Below are 18,981 nucleotides of genomic sequence, written 5' to 3'. Positions count from 1 at the left end.
TTTTACGATTCGATTCCGATAGCCCCTTTCGATTCAAAGTAGAATCCCAATTTTAATAACTTTGAGGGGATTATTACTTTTATAGGAAACAAAATAAGGAGAGAAGGTTTAAAAGGTGCAGCTGGTGCGGGGGCATTATTCGAGGGGATAGAGGCGAAGTCCATGAAATGTTTGCACTAAGTTGTGGTGTGTGCACTTGTACTCGAGCGGAACTTGCTGCCATTTTGAAGGGCTTGAGTGTGGCTTGGAATGGAGGCCATAAGAAAGTGCAACTAACTGTGGACTCTGAAGTTGTTATGCGTATGTTGGTGGAGGAGCTCCCCACCAACTCTCCTTTTATTCACATCATTCATTCGGAGATGCAAAACTCTTATTTTCGAAAGGGAATGGGAAGTTACCATCTCTCATTGCTATAGGGAAGCTAATCGAGCAGCGAATTGATTAGCCAACTATGGGGTGACATCGAATGAGTAATTTGTCCCCTTTGAAGCGGTCCCGAAGGATCTTCATTCTTGCCGTTTTATTGGAGGACTTAAGTGGGATGACACACTCTAGGATGGTGCCGGCTAGTAGTAGTACTTAGGAGTGTTTAAGTATTTGTTTTTTCTTTCCGTTTGTTTGTTTTATTTTCTTGTTTCGGGGCTTGCCCCTCTCTTTCACCAAAAAAAAAAAATAGTAGTAATATCAGCGGTTACATCTACTTACATAGGCCTCACAACTGAAATTGGACCGGAATCAAGGTAAAAAAAAAAAGGTGGTATACTCCCTCCGTGTTTTTTTTTTTAAGTATTACACTTATCAAATCCGGCCGTGTTTTAATAAGTGTTAAACTTTCATTTTTGGCAAAAAGCTACATTAAAATATTATATCTCTCTCTACTCATGGTCCCCACCCAAACCCACTACTACTTTTTTTTATTATTATATCTCTCCTCTCAAATTCATTAGTTTTAAATAAACTATTAACTCCACTAACTTTTTTTTACAATTTATTAATACTCTAACTATCCCACTTACCTCTTATTTTATTTAAGTCAATTAAATTGCCTAAAACTATGCCCCGGTCAAACTGTAATATTTTAAAAAAAACACGGAGGGAGTAATATTATTTATATTATGAGTGGTATTTTAAAATACTACCCCCGTTAACAGTTACTTGCAACAAATGGGTCAGCGCGGACTCCTAAGCAAAACTTCAAAAACATGATTATTGAAAGTTATGGACATTTAATTATTAATCAAATAAAAAAAACAATTACAATTTAAACAGAATTTCCCAGAAGCACCACCACATGCTACCCAGAACCCACGAACCACCACCCACGCCATCCAGAAGTCATCGGAATCCACCCAACAACCAGCGAAAACCACCCACGAACCACAAAATCCACCTAAGAACCACCGAAATCTATGAACCACGAGCTACGAAAATCGCCCAACGACCAACGAAATCCATCCAAGATCCACGAAATCAACCCAACAACCACTAAATTCACCCAATAACCACCGAAATTCACCCGCGAACCACCCCTACAACCCTACAAATCCACCCACAAGCCACCAAATCCGACCACGAATCAAGCAAACCACCCAAGAATAACCAGATCTGAAACCCACTATTAGGATGAATTGAAATTTGAAGAGAGATGAGAGATTAAGATGATGAAATGAGAGATGAAGGAGGAGAGAGAAAGATGAACCGAGAGATGAAGGAGGAGAGAGAAAAAAAAATTAATTTAGATCAATGTTATAATATTTTGTAATTATGTGTAGTATTAAATGCTAATAATTTTTTAATGAGGGTATTTTGGTCATTTTAACATAAAAAAGTTACTAAACTAGGAAAGAAATAAGTTTGTTGCAAATAATAATTAGCACCCTTTTTTAGTAAATGTTGCAAATAACAGTTAACGAAGGTAGTATAATTTTAAAGAGGTGATGATTAAATCAAAAAGTGGCATTTTAAGGGTGGTAAAATGCAATTAAACATGATAATACATGATTAGTCATGTGAATTCTTATAAGATCAAATTTCATAATTATAATTTTTATAATTATAACCTACCTATCAATGACTAATAATATTTATAATTGAAATAATATTGGCAATCTTGAAATGAGAAAAGTATTTTTCAATTTTAGCAAAACAAAGAAAGTATTATGTATTTGTCACTACTACAAAAAAGGCCTTAGAGAACTGTTAGAATAGGCTTTATAGATCGCCTTAGGGGCGTTCTTCTGCTAAGCGATGTATAAAGTATAAAGAACAGGTCGTGTAGGCGTTTTATATAATAACAAATAGAGAATTGTTGTTAGTCACAACCATTCTCTTTTCCCTTCTTAAACTCGTACACCAAGGAAGGAATAAAGAACGGTTTAGGCCACTTAACCGTTCTATATTGCATTACAATAGAGAACGATTAAGTTAGATAACAGTTCTTTAATGTTTTTTTTTAAAAAAAAAAAAAATCTGGCCATAATTATTCGAATTACCCTTTTACGTATTTTATACTTCGTATTGTATTAATCCTATATTTTAATAATCTGTATTATTTTTGTATTTCATTTTAGACCTGTATTTGTTGTATTCCTGTTTTGTATCTTGTACATTTATCCTGTAAGAAAATCCATGATCCTGTATACGTGCAATATAAATTTATGTATAATAAAAATAACAAAAATATTTCCAGATTTGACATAAGCCATCAAAATATACTTCATATATATAATTTAATAGCGTCAGATTAACTCCATCTAATCCTTTAAAGACATGAAACACAGGTCCAAGCTCTAGTCCATCAGAAAGGCATACATAGATATAGATGTTTCAAGAGAATAAGTATATTACTAAACTCTTCTTCAGAAATTTGTCATAATTCACAAATACAGAGACAGTGAAAAGTCAAAAACAACAGTGAAAGATATTATAATCACATACGTACGTTGAGAAAACAGTATCAATGTGAGATGAAACCAAAACAGAGTTTTCCTTGGCTTTAGATTCATATTTGGGGGTGATCCTCAAGATAATATGATTTAGATCAGCATAAATAATTATTTTCCCTACAAATAAGCCGCCATTAAGATGATTTGCACCCTCCTTGACATAAAACTCTTCCACCTCAACATCAACTTCCCAATGAGATGTTTTTTTTTATCTTTTCTGCAGCAAGCAGCAAATACTGCCCAATAGGAAAAGGAAAACCATAAGAGAAAGATTGCTTATGATGTATTTAGAGAAACTGTATTCAATAAAATAATTGCAGACAAAATCGCAAGGATCACTTAAGTGAAAGGCGAGTGATGCAAAAGCCATGAGAAGAGGCTTATCAAGTATGCAAATTTTAGTAGATAGAGGGCATACAAAAGTCCAGATAGCTAAGGGCCAACACAATCAGAGTATTAGACAAAAAACCAAGAGAGAAATAAAGGGTGAAAGTCAAACAAAATACCAAAAGAGAAACTTTAATACCCAGGATCCTTCAAATTAAAAGTATCAGATTTCAAACATACTACTACATGTTATGATAATATCTAAATATGGATGACTATTATCCCATGTACAATCTAGAATATTTTAGAGTTGGGTATTTGGTCTTATCCATTGATGGAACCCTAGGAAATGTACATTATATGTATCCCGTACTAGATGGAATATGAAATACAACGTAACAATCTTCCCTTATCTCTCTTTATTTTCTATTCCATATTTAACACGTTATCAGCACCATTGCTAGTCAACTGAGTAGGATTACCAAACATTTATCTAGAATCCATATTATTATTATCATGTAAGTATGATCGCAGCCCATAACAATTATAATTTAACATTTATCTACTTTTGCATGCTTATTTATTGGAATATCAACATATATAACAAATACAGAGCATGATATATAATTTAAAGTTCCATTTTTATTTTTCTCCATGCTAACATTCTCCCCTTCTATTTCGTTCTTATTTATGCATGATTTGTATCAGGTTTATTTATGCATGATTATAACGTTTAATACATATTTTTGAATACTATTTATATATACTTATCTTTTAATATTATTTTGTATAGTGAAAAATGTCGAACCTTGCCAAGCTCGAATTTGTGGCCCTTGATATTACCGGAAAGAATATTTATCATGGGTGTTAGATGCTGAAATACACCTAGATGCTAAAGGGCTTAGTGAAACAATAAAAGAGGCTAATAAGGCAACACCTCAAGATAAGGCTAAAGCCATGATTTTTATTCGCCATCACCTCCATGAAGGGCTCAAAAATGAATATTTAACTGTGAAAGACCCGCAAATCCTTTGGAGTAATCTAAAGGAAAGGTATGACCACCAAAAAACAGTGATACTCCCTAGAGCTCGTTATGAATGATTAAATTTGAGATTGCAAGATTTTAAATCTGTTAGTGAATATAACTCAGCTATGTTTAAAATAACTTCTCGATTGAAATTATGTGGAGAAAATATTACTGATGCAGAAATGCTTGAAAAGACATACTCCACTTTCCATGCTAATAATATTGTCCTGCAGACACAATATAGAGAAAAAGGTTTTAAAAAATATTCTGAATTAATATCCTGTCTTCTTGTGGCTGAGCAAAATAACGAGCTGTTAATGAAAAATCATGAATCACGTCCTACTGGCTCTACTCCATTCCCTGAAGCGAATGTGACAACCCATAACGGGAAAGAAACTAAAAACAGGGACCATTCCAGCAGTAGTGGTCGAGGTAGAGGTCGTGGTCGTGGCCAATGGCGCGGCCGGGGTCCTGGACGTGGAAATGGTAGAGGTCGTGGAGGTCATTTCACAAACTCACATTCCCACCAGAAGTGGGAACGTAGGGATGAAAAAGAGAAAAGTGATAACAATATATGTTACCGTTGTGGAGGAAAAGGTCATTGGTCTCGGGTTTGTAGAACTCCAAAGCATCTTATTGAACTTTACAAAGAATCATTGAAGAAAGGAAAAAAAGTTGAGGCAAACCTTGTTCTTGAAGATGGTGAAGGTGATTTTGATTTTGGCAATGCCAATCAATTTGATGTTGGTGATTTCCTTACTTCCCCGGAAGGGAATAATTTTGATTTTGACAGTACAACTCATTTAGAAGTTGTCGTTTTCTTCACTGCCCCAGAAGGGAATAATTAAAATTATATTGTATTATGTCAGTTTTAAGTATTAGACTTATGTTTGCTTATTCTAGTAATTTATTTAAGTTTATTTCTTTCGTTGTAATAAGGATTTTTGCTTTATAAATTTTTGAACTATTTGAGTGTTTTTATTGATTTATTTGTTTTATCATCTTTATTTTTATGCTTAATATTTTGACATGTATTTTATTTCATGAAGAACATGGATATTACTCAAGTTCAATTTGCTATGAATGGTGAAGAATTATGTCTTGCTGACAGTGCAACTACACATACAATACTTAAAAATAAAAAATATTTCTCTCATTTGATGATGAAAAGGATTAATGTAAGTACCATATCGGGTAGTACAAATATCATTGAGGGCTCCGGAAGGGCCACTATAAAGTTGCCTTGGGGAACTGAAATTAAAATAATTGATGCTTTATACTCCCCATTGTCTCAAAGAAATTTATTAAGTTTTAAGGATATTCGCAATAATGGTTATCATATTGAGACAATCAATGAAGAAAATAACGAATTCCTTCAAATCACAAATATAACTCAAGGCTCAAAACATGTTTTGGAGAAACTACCTACATTCTCTAGTGGTTTGTACTACACAAAAATCAATGTTATTGAATCTCATGCTATAGTAAACCAGAAGTTTACTAATGATTTTGTTGTTTGGCATGACCGGTTAGGCCATCCTGGTTCAATAATGATGCGAAAAATAATTACGAATTCATGTGGACATTCTTTGAAGAGCCAGCAAATTCTTCATAATAATTTTTCATGTGCTGCTTGCTCGGAAGGCAAGTTGATTATTCGCCCATCACCAGCTAAAATTAATTTTGAATCAATTAGTTTTCTGGAACGTATACAAGGAGATATTTATGGGCCCATACATCCCCCATGTGGACCATTTAGTTATTTTATGGTTTTAATTGATGCATCAACTAGATGGTCACATGTGTCTTTGTTATCAACTCGTAACCTGGCGTTTGCGAGACTACTTGCCCAATTGATTAAGTTACGGGCACATTTTCCAGATACTCCCATTAAGACTATTCGGCTTGACAATGCTGGTGAATTTACATCTCAAGCTTTTAATGATTATTGCATGTCCATTGGGATAAATGTTGAACATCCTGTAGCACATGTTCATACACAAAACGGTCTAGCAGAGTCATTAATAAAACGTATTCAGTTAATTGCTAGACCATTGCTTATGAAATCCAATCTCCCAATTTCTGCTTGGGGACATGCTATATTACATGCAACAGCACTAATTCGCATTAGGCCAACAAGTTATCACAAGTTCTCCCCATTACAATTGGTTTATGGTCAGGAACCAAATATTTCCCATCTAAGAATTTTTGGATGTGCGGTTTATGTTCAAATAGCTCCACCACAACGCACTAAGATGGGTCCTCAAAGGAGGATGGGGATATATGTTGGGTTTGAATCCCCGTCAATAATTAAATATCTTGAGCCTACAACAGGGGATTTATTTACGGCTCGTTTTGCAGATTGTCATTTTAACGAGTCACTTTTCCCAACATTAGAGGGAGAAAAGAGAGAGCTGGAAAATGAAATTAAATGGAATGAATTATCATTATCCTATCTTGATCCTCGAACTAAACAATGTGAACTGGAAGTTCAAAAGATAATTCATTTACAAAGTTTAGCGAATCAATTGCCAGACTCGTTTGCTGACCCAAAAAGAGTGACCAAGTCGCATATTCCAGCTGTTAATGCTCCATTTAAAATAGATGTCCCGGAAGGACCAAATAAAATTTCTAATGAGTCTAAACCACGCCAAAAACGTGGAAGACCAATAGGTTCCAAAGATAAGAATCCTCGGAAAAGAAAAGGAGCATTGATTGATGATGATCAAATTGAAGAAACAATTTCCGAAGGATCTCCAGAAGAGACTTTAGACATGATACAAGAAGAAATTCAGGTACCTGATAATGAAGAAATTTCAATAAATTATATCATGTCTGAAATTACATGGAACCGAAATCAAATCGACGTCGATGATGTTTTTGCATGCAATGTAGCATTAGATGTTGTGGATAATAATGAGGATCATGAACCAAAATCTATTGAAGAATGTAGACAAAGAAATGATTGGCCAAAATGGAAAGAAGCAATTGAAGTAGAATTAAAATCTCTTGGAAAAAGAGAAGTATTCGGACCAGTAGTCCGTACACCTGAAGGTGTAAAGCCAGTGGGATATAACTGGGTCTTTGTGCGAAAGAGAAATGAAAAGGGTGAAGTTGTAAGATATAAGGCACGCTTAGTTGCACAAGGATTCTCACAAAGACCTGGTATTGATTATGAGGAGACATATTCTCCTGTGGTGGATGCAACTACTTTTAGATTTTTGATTAGTCTGGCAATAAGAGAAAGACTTGACTTACGTTTGATGGATGTAGTCACAGCTTATTTATATGGCCCACTGGATAATGACATTTACATGAAGCTCCCAGAAGGATTCAAGCTGCCGGAAGCAGCAAAATCTAGTTCTCGAGAACATTTCTGTATTAAATTGAACAAATCTCTTTATGGATTGAAACAATCTGGGCGTATGTGGTATAACCGTCTAAGTGAGTATTTGTTGAAAGAAGGTTATAAGAATGATCCTATCAGCCCATGTATTTTTATAAAGAAATTTGGATCAGGATTTGTTATAATTGCAGTGTATGTTGATGATTTGAATATCATTGGAACTCCTGAAGAGATTTCAGTGACTGTCAATTATTTAAAGAAAGAGTTCGAAATGAAAGATCTAGGAAAGACAAATAGAGCACCTAGAGAATGGAATCCTTGTGCATCAATCAACATACATAGAAAAGGTTCTTAGAAAGATTTTCTTTGGATACAGCACATCCATTGAGCAGCCCTATGGTTGTAAGATCACTTGAAGTAGAGAAAGATCCATTCCGACCTCGGGAAAATGATGAAGAAATTCTTGGTCCTGAAGTACCGTATCTTAGTGCAATAGGAGCACTAATGTACCTTGCAAGTCATACACGATCTGATATATCATTTTCAGTTAATTTATTAGCAAGGTTTAGTTCATGTCCAACCCGAAGGCATTGGAATGGGATTAAACATTTACTTCGTTACCTTCAAGGTACGAAGAATATGGGTTTATTTTTCCCAAAGTTGTCCAAAGAAAATTTGATTGGTTTTGCAGATGCAGGTTATTTATCTGATCCTCATAATGGTCGGTCACAAACTGGATATGTGTTCACATATGGTGGTACTACCATTTCTTGGCGTTCCATGAAACAAACCATTGCAGCTACTTCTTCCAATCATTCTGAGATTTTAGCAATTCACGAGACTAGTCGTGAATGTGTATGGTTAAAGTCGGTAGTTCAACATATAAAAGAAGTTTGTGGTTTATCATCTGGGAAAGAGGCACCAACAACTTTATATGAGGATAACGCTGCTTGTATTTCTCAACTTAAGGAAGGATACATCAAAGGCGACAGAACAAAGCACATCTTACCCAAATTTTTCTTCACTCATGATCTTCAGAAGAATGGAGATATAAATGTATTGCAGATTCGTTCAAGTGAGAATTTAGCAGACTTATTTACTAAGGCTCTTCCGACAACAACATTCAAAAAGTTAGCTTACGGCATTGGATTGCATCGTCTTAAAGATCTCAAGTGATGTAGTCATGAGGGGGAGTTAATGCGCGCTGCACTCTTTTTTTCCTTAACCATGGTTTTTTCCCACTGGGTTTTCCTGGTAAGGTTTTTAACGAGGCAGCATCTTATGCGCATTATAGTGTATTATTTTGTACAGGTTTTGTAGTAAATGTTAGTTATTGTTTTATTCAATATATAGTCATCCAAGGGGGAGTGTTATGATAATATCTAAATATGGATGACTATTATCCCATGTACAATCTAGAATATTCTAGAGTTGGGTATTTGGTCTTATCCATTGATAGAACCCTAGGAAATGTACATTATATATATCCCGTACTAGATGGAATATGAAATACAACGTAACAATCTTCCCTCATCTCTCTTTATTTTCTATTCCATATTTAACACTACACTTTTTTTTTTTTTTTTTTTTTGTCAAAACAAGTTAGCTATTTCTAATTTCGAATGGAATTTTTTACTTTCAAGTTGTGAGTCACTGATAAAACATCACAACTATTTAGACTTTCTAATTTGCACGAATGCCAGGACTAATAATGTCCAGCATCAGAACCAACAAAATGAGGACCCAAATGAGTCAATTCCTTGACATGTTTCATAGCTTCAAGGAAATTCAACCCAAAAATCGACCTAAAAACCCCATAAAATCGACCTAAAAACCCCCAGAAATTCGACCCAAAAACCCCAGAAATTGCGAACAAAAAACCCCCACAAATTCAACAACCAAACTGCAATGTTGACAACACCCATAATCGGAAAGAATTCAAGTTTACAAACCCCCAATTTCGAGCAAAACAACAAAAAAACCCTAAGAAACCACAGGAATTCGAGCATTAATTCGAACAAATTCAATTATGGGCAAATTCGAGCAAAAAATTGAGCAAATTCGAGCATTAATTCGAGCAATTTCGAGCAAAAAAATTGAATCAAAACCCCAGGAAATCGTTGAGTAAATTCGACAAAATTAAGGGTAATTTGATTGAACTTACTGCAATAATTCGGCTTACATATTTACATACAAACAATCGATGAATTTATCCCAAAAACAAGAACTTTGAAGGTTTTTTCAATCACCTAAAATTCGAATTCTACGAATTTACTTCTGTTTCCTCCATAATTCGAATGATTCATGCAATTAGATTGACAATTATCAGAATCCAAATACTCTACCACAAGAAAAATTCGAACCAAAAAAAAAAAAATCGAGCCTACGTACCTCAATTTACTGGTGGCTCAGCAGATAGATGCGGTACTGCAGACGTGGAGCGGCGGTGCAGTAAGCGGCTGATGAAGGATTTGCTATGGAGGTTTGATGAAGGTTTCACTTTTTTTTTACTGATGAATGAGAAAGAGATTCACTTTTTTATGAAAGTGAAAGTGATGAGCGCTTAAATATTCCCTTTTAGTATTTTGGGTAAAAAAATTTTGACGGAAGTTTCGGTAATTTATTTTATTTTATTTTTTTGAAAACATGGATAAATTATTACTGTGTATGTACGTATGTATATAATTTCCTCCTAATTAAAAATAAAAAATTAATTAATATAATACAAAACGGTTGTCAAGATGACTGTTCTATATATTATCTATAATAAATAATTATTATTTTTAATTATTTGAGTAAATTGAAATACAGAACGGTTAACTATACTAACCGTTCTATATGTATTAACATACAAAACGCCTCTTATATTAAAACGATCTATATTCTTCTGGAGAACGCCTACCTTTAATAACCGTTCTATATTTTGTGATCTCTAATCTAGTTTTTGGTGTAGTGTGTTAATTATCAAAAAAAATAAAATAAAATAAAATCTTTCTCATTATTCGCATGGGTGTGTGACGTATTCACAATAATAAATAGTTAACACATATTTTTTTTGCATGTATCTTGTACATATAGAGCTAGTTATATGTTATTGAAAAGCTGATATAGCATGGGAAGAAAGTCTTAAATTAAAACAAAACTACACTAATCTTAATTTAGAGAAGTTGAATCTAATAAACTGTAATCAATAAAAAAAATGGCAAGATCATATCAAGTTATCAACCACGTCTCCCCTAATGCATTGGATAAACACGTTTTATTATCTCACCTAATGCCACTTAGTAGCAACCTTAACAAGTAACCCAAATAATTGAGTAGGGTTGGAAATCATGGCACAATGATCACTTTCAATATCATAAACTTCAGACGGAGGCCATTTCTTGATAAACTCTTCATGTCTCTCAAGTGACATGAGATTGTCATTCAACGTCCTAATGTAAACACGTGGCACCTTATCGGAGCCCTTACCGTCGGGAAATTCAGCGTCGCCGGTAGCTCTCACCGGAGTTGGTCTTAGAAGCATTCCTGCTAGTGTGCAATCCTGTACCATAAAACATGTTCTAATCTTATGTACAATATAAACAATATATTGTATGTATTGTAGATTTAGGCACTTAGCCAATCTAAATCACATAAGAATAATCGTTTATGAAGAAAGCTTTAAGGTAATTTTAAAGTTACTAAACCTATTGTAAAGTACAACATGCCTAGGTATTGCCTAATACACACGAAGTGCACCCTTTGTTTTTTATTGTTGTTTTTTAAAGTGCAACAACACTACTAGAAAAAGGCTGATTTCCGACGGAATTGTTCCAACGGACACGAAATTCCGTCGTAAACTTCGGAATTTTCGACGGATTTTTATTCCGTCGTTTATTTTCGACGGATTTTAACATGCCGTCGGAAATTTATGACGGAACAAAAATCTGTCGGTATAAATACACTTTCCGACGGAATTTTCCGTCGGAATATTTAATTTCCGACGGACTTAAAATCCGTCGGAAATTTCCGACGGCAAATTCCGTTGGAAAATTAATTTTCCGACGGAATCATAATCCGTCGGAAATTTCCGACGGAATAATATATGATTATATATAATAAAAAAAACCGGCCTTTTATAATCTTCTAGGGTTTTCTCCTCCTCTCTCCAGATTCTCTTTCATCCGCCTCCTCTCTCTCTCCAGCTTCTCTTTCTCTCTCTTCCGCTCTTCTTTTTCTCTCTCTTCCACTTCTTCTCTTTCTGTGTTTCTCTCTCTCCTCCGCTCCTTCTCTTCCTCTCTCCTCCTCCATCTTCTTCTTCTTCTCTTTCCTTATTTCTCTTCTATTTCTTGGGGTTTTTATGGTCAAAAATCGGCATTAATGGTTTCTTTGGTCAAATTCGACCATGAAAAGTGTAGATCTAGACTTTTCATGATCGAATTTGGCCTATTAAAACCAAATTTCAAGAATTCGAAACCAATTTCAGTAAAAAAAGGTATGTTTTTCGAGTCTTTTTTTTTTTTTTGGTTTTGTGGTGGCTTGGTGCCGTGGTGGTTTCGTTTTTATGGGTTAGGTGGGTTGGTCGGTTTTATGGGTTAGGTGGGTGGTCGAATCTGGTGGTTTGGTTGGATGTGGTGGGTTTTATGGGTTAGGTGGGTTATAGTTAAATGGGTAAGGGTTAAATGGGTTAAGGTGGTGGTAGATCTGGGTTATTGGGTTAGGGTCGTGGTGGGTCTGGTGGGTGGGTTAGTTCGGGTTAGGTGGGTTAGGGTTGAATGGGTTAAGGTGGTGGTGGATCTAGGTTATTGGGTTAGGGTCGTGGTGGGTCTGGTGGGTGAGTTAGTTCGGGTTAGGTGGGTTAGGGTTAAATGGGTTAAGGTGGTGGTGGCGGCTTAGAGTTTGGCTTAGGGCTTGTGGGGTGGCAGTGGGGGTTGGACGTGGTGGTGCGTGGTGGTGTGGGGGTGGGGTGGGTTTTTTTTTTATTTTTGGCTTGTGGGGTGGCAGTGGGGGTTGGACGTGGTGGTGGGTGGTGGTGCGGGGTGGGGTGGGGTGGGTTTTTTTTTTATTTTTTTTGGTAGAAGTTTCCGATGGAAATTCCGTCGGAATTTTCCGACGGATTTGGTTTCCGTCGGAAATTTACGACGGACTTTTCCGGGCCTCAATTTGTCTTCCGATGCATGATTTCCGTCGGAAATTTCGTCGGAAATGTGTTTCCGACGGAAATTTCGTCGGAAAAGACCATTTTTCCTACGAAATGTTTTCCGACGACACGTTCCGACGGAATTCCGTCGGAAACCCTATTTCCGACGGAAAACAGGGTGTTTCCGAGGAATTTTTTCCGTCGGGAAACGGCACTTTTCTAGTAGTGCAAGTTGACTTCACGAAAAGTTGAGTAAGTATTACCCACTACGTACCAGGTATAGATAATACTACCCAATACCACAATAAATAAATAAATAAATAAATATATATATATATATATATATATATATATATTTATTTTTTGTTTTCTTTTCCCTTTTTTGTTCCCTTTCCTCTTCATCTTCTTCCTCCCTTAAACCCTTTTCCCACCTCCATGGATAGCTCCCATTGCCGGCCAAACCTCCGCCCACCACACATTCACCTCCCCGACAGCAAGAAACCCACCCCACCAGCTATTACCTTGGTCGAAATCCAAAAACACATAACTACCTCCGTAAAAAAACCACCGGAAACCACCCAAAAAAACATTGAGGGCGATAATTGTTTGTCGGTGCTTAGTTATTATTAATTTCTATACAGTTATCATTGTTTTGTGTATTGTTATTCTTGGTTTATATATTGTTATTCTTAATTTGTATACTGTTATTGAGAAGAGAGACTACATTTTTTCAACATGGGTAAGTTATTCTTAATTTGTATACTGTTATTGAGTGCACCTTTTTTTTTTTTTTTTTTTTTTTTAACTACAACAAGTTGACTTCACCAAAAGTTAGAAGTCTGAGTTGAATTTGTTAAAAGGAAAATATAATGACTGTGAAGTGCACCCTTTGTTTTTTTTAAAAGTGTAACAAGTTGACTTCTCGAATAGTTAGAAGTCTGAGTTGAATTTGTTAAAAGGAAAATGATTGTGAAGAATTATACTGAGTAACAATTATAGAAAACAAAAGGTGGGTCTATAGTTTGTTATAAAGTAAGTAATATGAAAGAAAGGAATAAAAAGGTCATTTATGAAAAATGTTACACTTAAAAAAAAAAAAAAAAAAAAAAAAAAAAAAAAAAAAAAAAAAAAAAAAACAGATGAAGTATACAAATATTTTACTTTAAAAAACAGATGAAGTATACAAATATTTTGCCAATAACTAAAAAAAATAAAAAATAAAAAATAAAAATAAAAAATAAAAAAGAGGTACCTCTAAAGGACTCATATTGTATAAATACTGACGCTGAAATTTTTTCTTGAAAATGGCACTAGTAGGAGGTTTGTCAGGTCCTTCACCATAAGTAAAGTCAAATACTTCTTTCCCAGGCAAATCAAGCATCACCTACAAAATTATTAACACATAACTATATAAGTAAATTTAGAAATTGATATATCGAGTACAATCTTTGTAAAAAGGTTACTCGTATTTGATAAGGATTATTTATGCATCGTACGGAGTACAATAAATAAAGTTCTCGGTATAATCTTAGAATATGCCAAATACAATCAATTGAATAAGATTGAACTAAAATTGTTAATCCATATTAATATGTAGCTAATTGATACTCCGTAGTTAAATTCAATTTTAACCACCCTAGCAAATATTGTAAATTGGGATGTGCTGGCTTCCGCATTCATTGGAACAAGGATCGAGGTGATTCATTTTAAATTTAGGGCAAATTCTGAATTTAGGGTTTAAAATATTACTCTATATATGACATGTGATATTATAAATGATTAATTATTAAGGGGGGAGGATGATAAATATGAATATGTCAAGTTAGATAAAATGGCATAATCAAGATGACTTAAGGGTTCTAATTTTAAAGTGTCCACTAATACGAAGTACTAAATACGGAGTAAAATTTATAGGAAATAATAGGTACTCCCTCCGCCCCTTAATTACAGGCAAATATTTCATTTTATGAGTCTCAAAATCTTATGCCTATTTTAAAAAAGGGTAATGATATATGTAGCCCTTAGGGCTATATATAAACATTAAATATACTTCCTAAAATGGAATTAAGTTTGGAATTCATGACAAAATTACGAGTAGATCGGTGTAATTAATGTTACTTTATCATTAATATTTTATTTTTTAACTTCTTATACATAGCCTTAGGGCTGTGTTTATCATTTTCCTTTAAAAAATATCACACAATCATCATGTATTTTTTTACAAATTTTTAAATGGGTCTGGTTCGCAGTAATTTATTGTGGACCGCCAACATTAGAGACAATATGATTATTTAATTAATTAAAAAAATTACTATAATGTCAGTTACGTGTGTATAAACCTTAGATCCACAATAATATTATTGTGGATCAAGTCCATGCAAGAGTTTCTTTTACAAAGTATTTTTTATCATTCCCATACAAAATACACATATACCAAAAAAATCATTACTTATTTTTTTATCTTTCTCATATAATATTCTCTACTTTTTATTATTCTCATAGAACATTCTCTATTTTTTTCTAATCTTTTTTCAATATTCCTCAACTATTTCCTTCCACTTTAATTCACGTAAATTTTGAGATATTTGCCTGTAATTAAGAGACAAAGGAAGTAGATTAGTTTTGAGATATTTGCCTGTAATTATGAATTATGGGACAAATGGAGTAGATTAGAGTGACAAGAATACCTTAATACTTCAATTATAATTTAAATTTTTATGTACTTAATTAAGAGCATTATTATATTAAGGAACACCAAGGCAATCAAAGTAATTCAAATTAATAGGTCTAAATTTGATCAAATTAAAGTTTATGAGTGGCAGACAACTGGTAGTGAATAGAGGTCCATAGGTGAGTTGTTCAGATCAGTTTGTAAAAGGAGCAAAAGATAAGAAATAATTTAATATCATTAATGAATGCATTGTTCCACTGTTGGAAAAATTGTTTTAAACCCCTATATAAGGAAAATAGATTAGAATGGAAAATTAGTTTCTACTATTAAGGGCGTTATATTTATGTAACAAAAGACGTTATATTTCACCGTTATTAAAATTGTATTATTATTTTTTTTTTTAATTTAATGCCTTTACAAACCAAACAAATAAAATTAAGATAAAATAAGAAAATTGTTTTCCAATAAAACAAAAAAATAAAACTACCTTCATTTTTTTTTTTTGACATTTTTCTATTATCATGCTTACTAACGCATGTTTTTAACGCTTAATATCTCTCATTATCAACATTGTAAAATTATAAAAAGTAGATATTAACAAAATATATATCAAGACAATTCAAACAAGATCCTACATAACTCTATTTTATCGTATCTATAAATCACAAAAACGAGTTAAAATGTAGTGTATGAATAGTGTAAAAATTAAACGATGTCAACTAAAAAACGGAGGTAGTAATTTATATCAAATTAAATTGAGCCTTAAATTGAAAAAAGGAATTAGGAACGTACATATTTTCTATCTTTTTCAGTCTGGTTTCCGTTTGGAAGCATTGCAGCCGCAACATATACCGCAGCTTGGATTTTATGAGGATAGCTTTGGAGAACCTCTGTTATATTGTATCCTCCTATACTGTGCCCCACCAATATTACCTACATTCAAAATCGTTTATTGGTTACAAACACGGAATAGTTAACACACATGTCAATCTAACACGGGTTTAACACGTACATATGTAACCAAAATTTCAAGTACAGAGTATTATTTACAACAAAAAGGGTACGAGTACTATTTGTAAGACATAAAAATTCATTTGTGGTAAATAATGAAATTCCGAGGTTATAAATAGTACACTAACCTTTTCACCTGGTGGTAGATTAGCTATCATATCGTGAAGGGGTTTGTTATACTCTTGAAAGGTAAACATAGTATTAGGATCCGAGGGCTCAATCCCGGAGCAACTTAGATCGGGGGAGCTTACCTTATGTCCGATGCTTTCGAGTAGGCATCGGACTTTGTACCAACACCACCCTCCATGACAAGCGCCATGGACTAGCACAAAGTGTGCGGGTGAGACTATATTGACCAACACAAATTCATCTTCCATTTTAATAGATGTGAAAAATGAGTGGAAAGGTAAGGTAAGTGACAAGAGAATGATGATAAGCCTACTAATATAATACCAAGTTTGTATTGAAAAATATGTGGTCTTCCTTTGTTGTAGTGGCCAAGATAAATTCGCTGCAGCCCATACTAATTTCAATGATGTAAGACCGTTGTCGACATCGAGGAAAATCATGAGAAAAACCAAATTTCCTAATGGGAGAGCTGATACACATACAATTGTTGTATGTGGGACCAGTATACAACACTAATAAAAAAGCGCCACATCAGCAGTACCAAAAAAAAGAAGGGGGAAATATGAGGAATTTTAAAAGGAGGAATGTTAGGCATTTAGAAATGCATAACAAAGGGTATTCATGTAATTATGTATATGAACAAACGAATAAATATTCTGATATCATTGGATGATCAAATGGTACCATTAAATATACAGTGATACTATATGTGCACATAATGGTATTATATATGCATTCAGTTGTACTAAATTTATGCGTAAATATTACCACTGAGGATTCAATGGTACTATATAAACTTTCAGTGGAACAATCAGCATGTGGTCCCCCATCACGTGATACAATCCGACCAAAAAATAGGTGTGGTCCACCTACATGCCTTTCTCTTCCTATCTCTCTCCTCTTTTCTCTATCTACCATGTGCTTTTATAACATTTTAATCAATGTTATGCATTAGTAAATGCATAACTTTCCTTCATTTCTAGTTCCTCGGGGAAATATTGGGGGAAAATAATTCAGCACTATGGCGCCATATCGTCACTTAAGCGGGAATGTTGGTGGCTGAAATAGTTGCCGCCATAAGCATTAATTACGTTAGTATGTTGATTTTTTTTTTTTTTTTTTTCTGAAAATTAAACCCATAAATATAGGATAATGTTCTAACTATTTTCAATTTTAAAAGAATGCCGGAGAAGATGGTAAAAGCAACTAACGCCGGCGAATTTTCCGGTAATTCAAAGTATATGAATTCGGGATGTTGTTCAATCCAGATGAAAGAAAATTGATTTTTTCAACAATCAACCATGTTCGATTCAATTTTAATTTTTATATAATTTTTATAAAATCAACCATGTTTCTGGGTTTTTCACATTAGAATATAAACTCTTGTACATAATATAGAATTTGTTCAATCAATTATTTATATTCAAATAATCTTATGTAATTTTTCCAATTCTTCAGCTTTTACTGAAATTATAAACTCTTGTATAACCTAGGTAAATTTAATTTTGAGTGATAAATCTGGGTAAATTTTGTTGCAGACTAAATTGAATTAAGGAAAATTTAAAGAGTGAGAAATATAGAGAAGAATTTGAATGTGTTAGATTGGATAATTAATACTTTCGTTGCTCTGTTATTTGAGTTTGCATTTGATGAATGATGATGACAACTCCAATTTTTTTCGTTACCCTATAATTCTGGATTAAATCTCCTTGAATTTTTTGCAGAAAAATATATATTAAGAAATAAAAAATTTTATGAATATTCATCCAGCTTTCACAGAGAATGTCACAGAGGAAGACGAAAAAATATAAATTAAGAAGGAAAAAAATTCACAATCAAACTTCGATGGGGAATATCGAAGAGGAATACGAAAAATATTAATTAAGATTAAAAAAAAAAAAAATTTAAAGTCAAGCTTCCATGAGAACGCTGAAGGAGGAAGATGAATAATGCACTTATGAATTTTATTATTATTTTTTTCGTCTAAAAATAAATTAAATATTAAATGTGTGTATTAGAAATGACATTAAATTTGAATTTTAAATATTAGGAATCACAAATTTGATTGAAAATTCAAATGAAATTTTAATTTAAGTTGAATTTGGGGCCCAATATATTGACTAATAAAATAAAGCCATGTCAAATTGTATGTATGCTCCACATACAATTGTTGTATGTGTAGCCTTTTCCTTCCTTGATGGGGTGAGGAAATAAATTGATGAACAGTAGCAAATGGGCCCACCACCACTTGCTACTCATTTTTTTTTTGGCTTAATGCACTTCTAAACGACGTGTTTTGTGTCGTTAATTACAACACCAAAACTCGTCGTTTTGAAGGTGTTATCAGCAAAAATTATTGTCAAATAATAATAATAATAATTACTGTCAAATAATTAATTAAAT

At 33.6% G+C, this 18,981-nt stretch overlaps 2 protein-coding genes across 3 annotated transcripts; one reads left to right on the top strand and one right to left on the bottom strand.

Annotated features, from left to right (window-relative positions):
* The first annotated feature begins 167 nt into the window (after positions 1–167).
* LOC110723005 lies at positions 168–5,147 on the top strand. Its single transcript, XM_021902277.1, has 3 exons — positions 168–300; positions 4,144–4,324; positions 4,409–5,147. Exons 1-3 carry the CDS (start codon positions 168–170, stop codon positions 5,145–5,147), a joined length of 1,053 nt encoding a protein of 350 aa, XP_021757969.1.
* On the bottom strand, positions 2,819–16,917 carry LOC110723223 (methylesterase 17-like). Of its 2 annotated transcripts, XM_021902565.1 has the most exons (6): positions 16,578–16,917; positions 16,231–16,371; positions 14,020–14,151; positions 10,037–11,189; positions 4,472–4,526; positions 2,819–3,181 (listed from the first exon to the last, which is right to left on the bottom strand). In XM_021902565.1, exons 1-4 carry the CDS (start codon positions 16,824–16,826, stop codon positions 10,917–10,919), a joined length of 795 nt encoding a protein of 264 aa, XP_021758257.1. In that variant the 5' UTR covers positions 16,827–16,917; the 3' UTR covers positions 2,819–3,181; positions 4,472–4,526; positions 10,037–10,916. The 2 variants fall into 2 exon arrangements, with proteins under 2 accessions (XP_021758257.1, XP_021758256.1); XM_021902564.1 differs by lacking the exon at positions 4,472–4,526.
* Positions 16,918–18,981: the final 2,064 nt, after the last annotated feature.

This window comes from Chenopodium quinoa, unplaced genomic scaffold (assembly GCF_001683475.1).
Source record: "Chenopodium quinoa cultivar QQ74 unplaced genomic scaffold, ASM168347v1, whole genome shotgun sequence".
In the NCBI taxonomy this organism is placed as follows: domain Eukaryota; kingdom Viridiplantae; phylum Streptophyta; class Magnoliopsida; order Caryophyllales; family Amaranthaceae; genus Chenopodium; species Chenopodium quinoa.
This window is presented reverse-complemented; position numbering and strand designations above follow the sequence as displayed.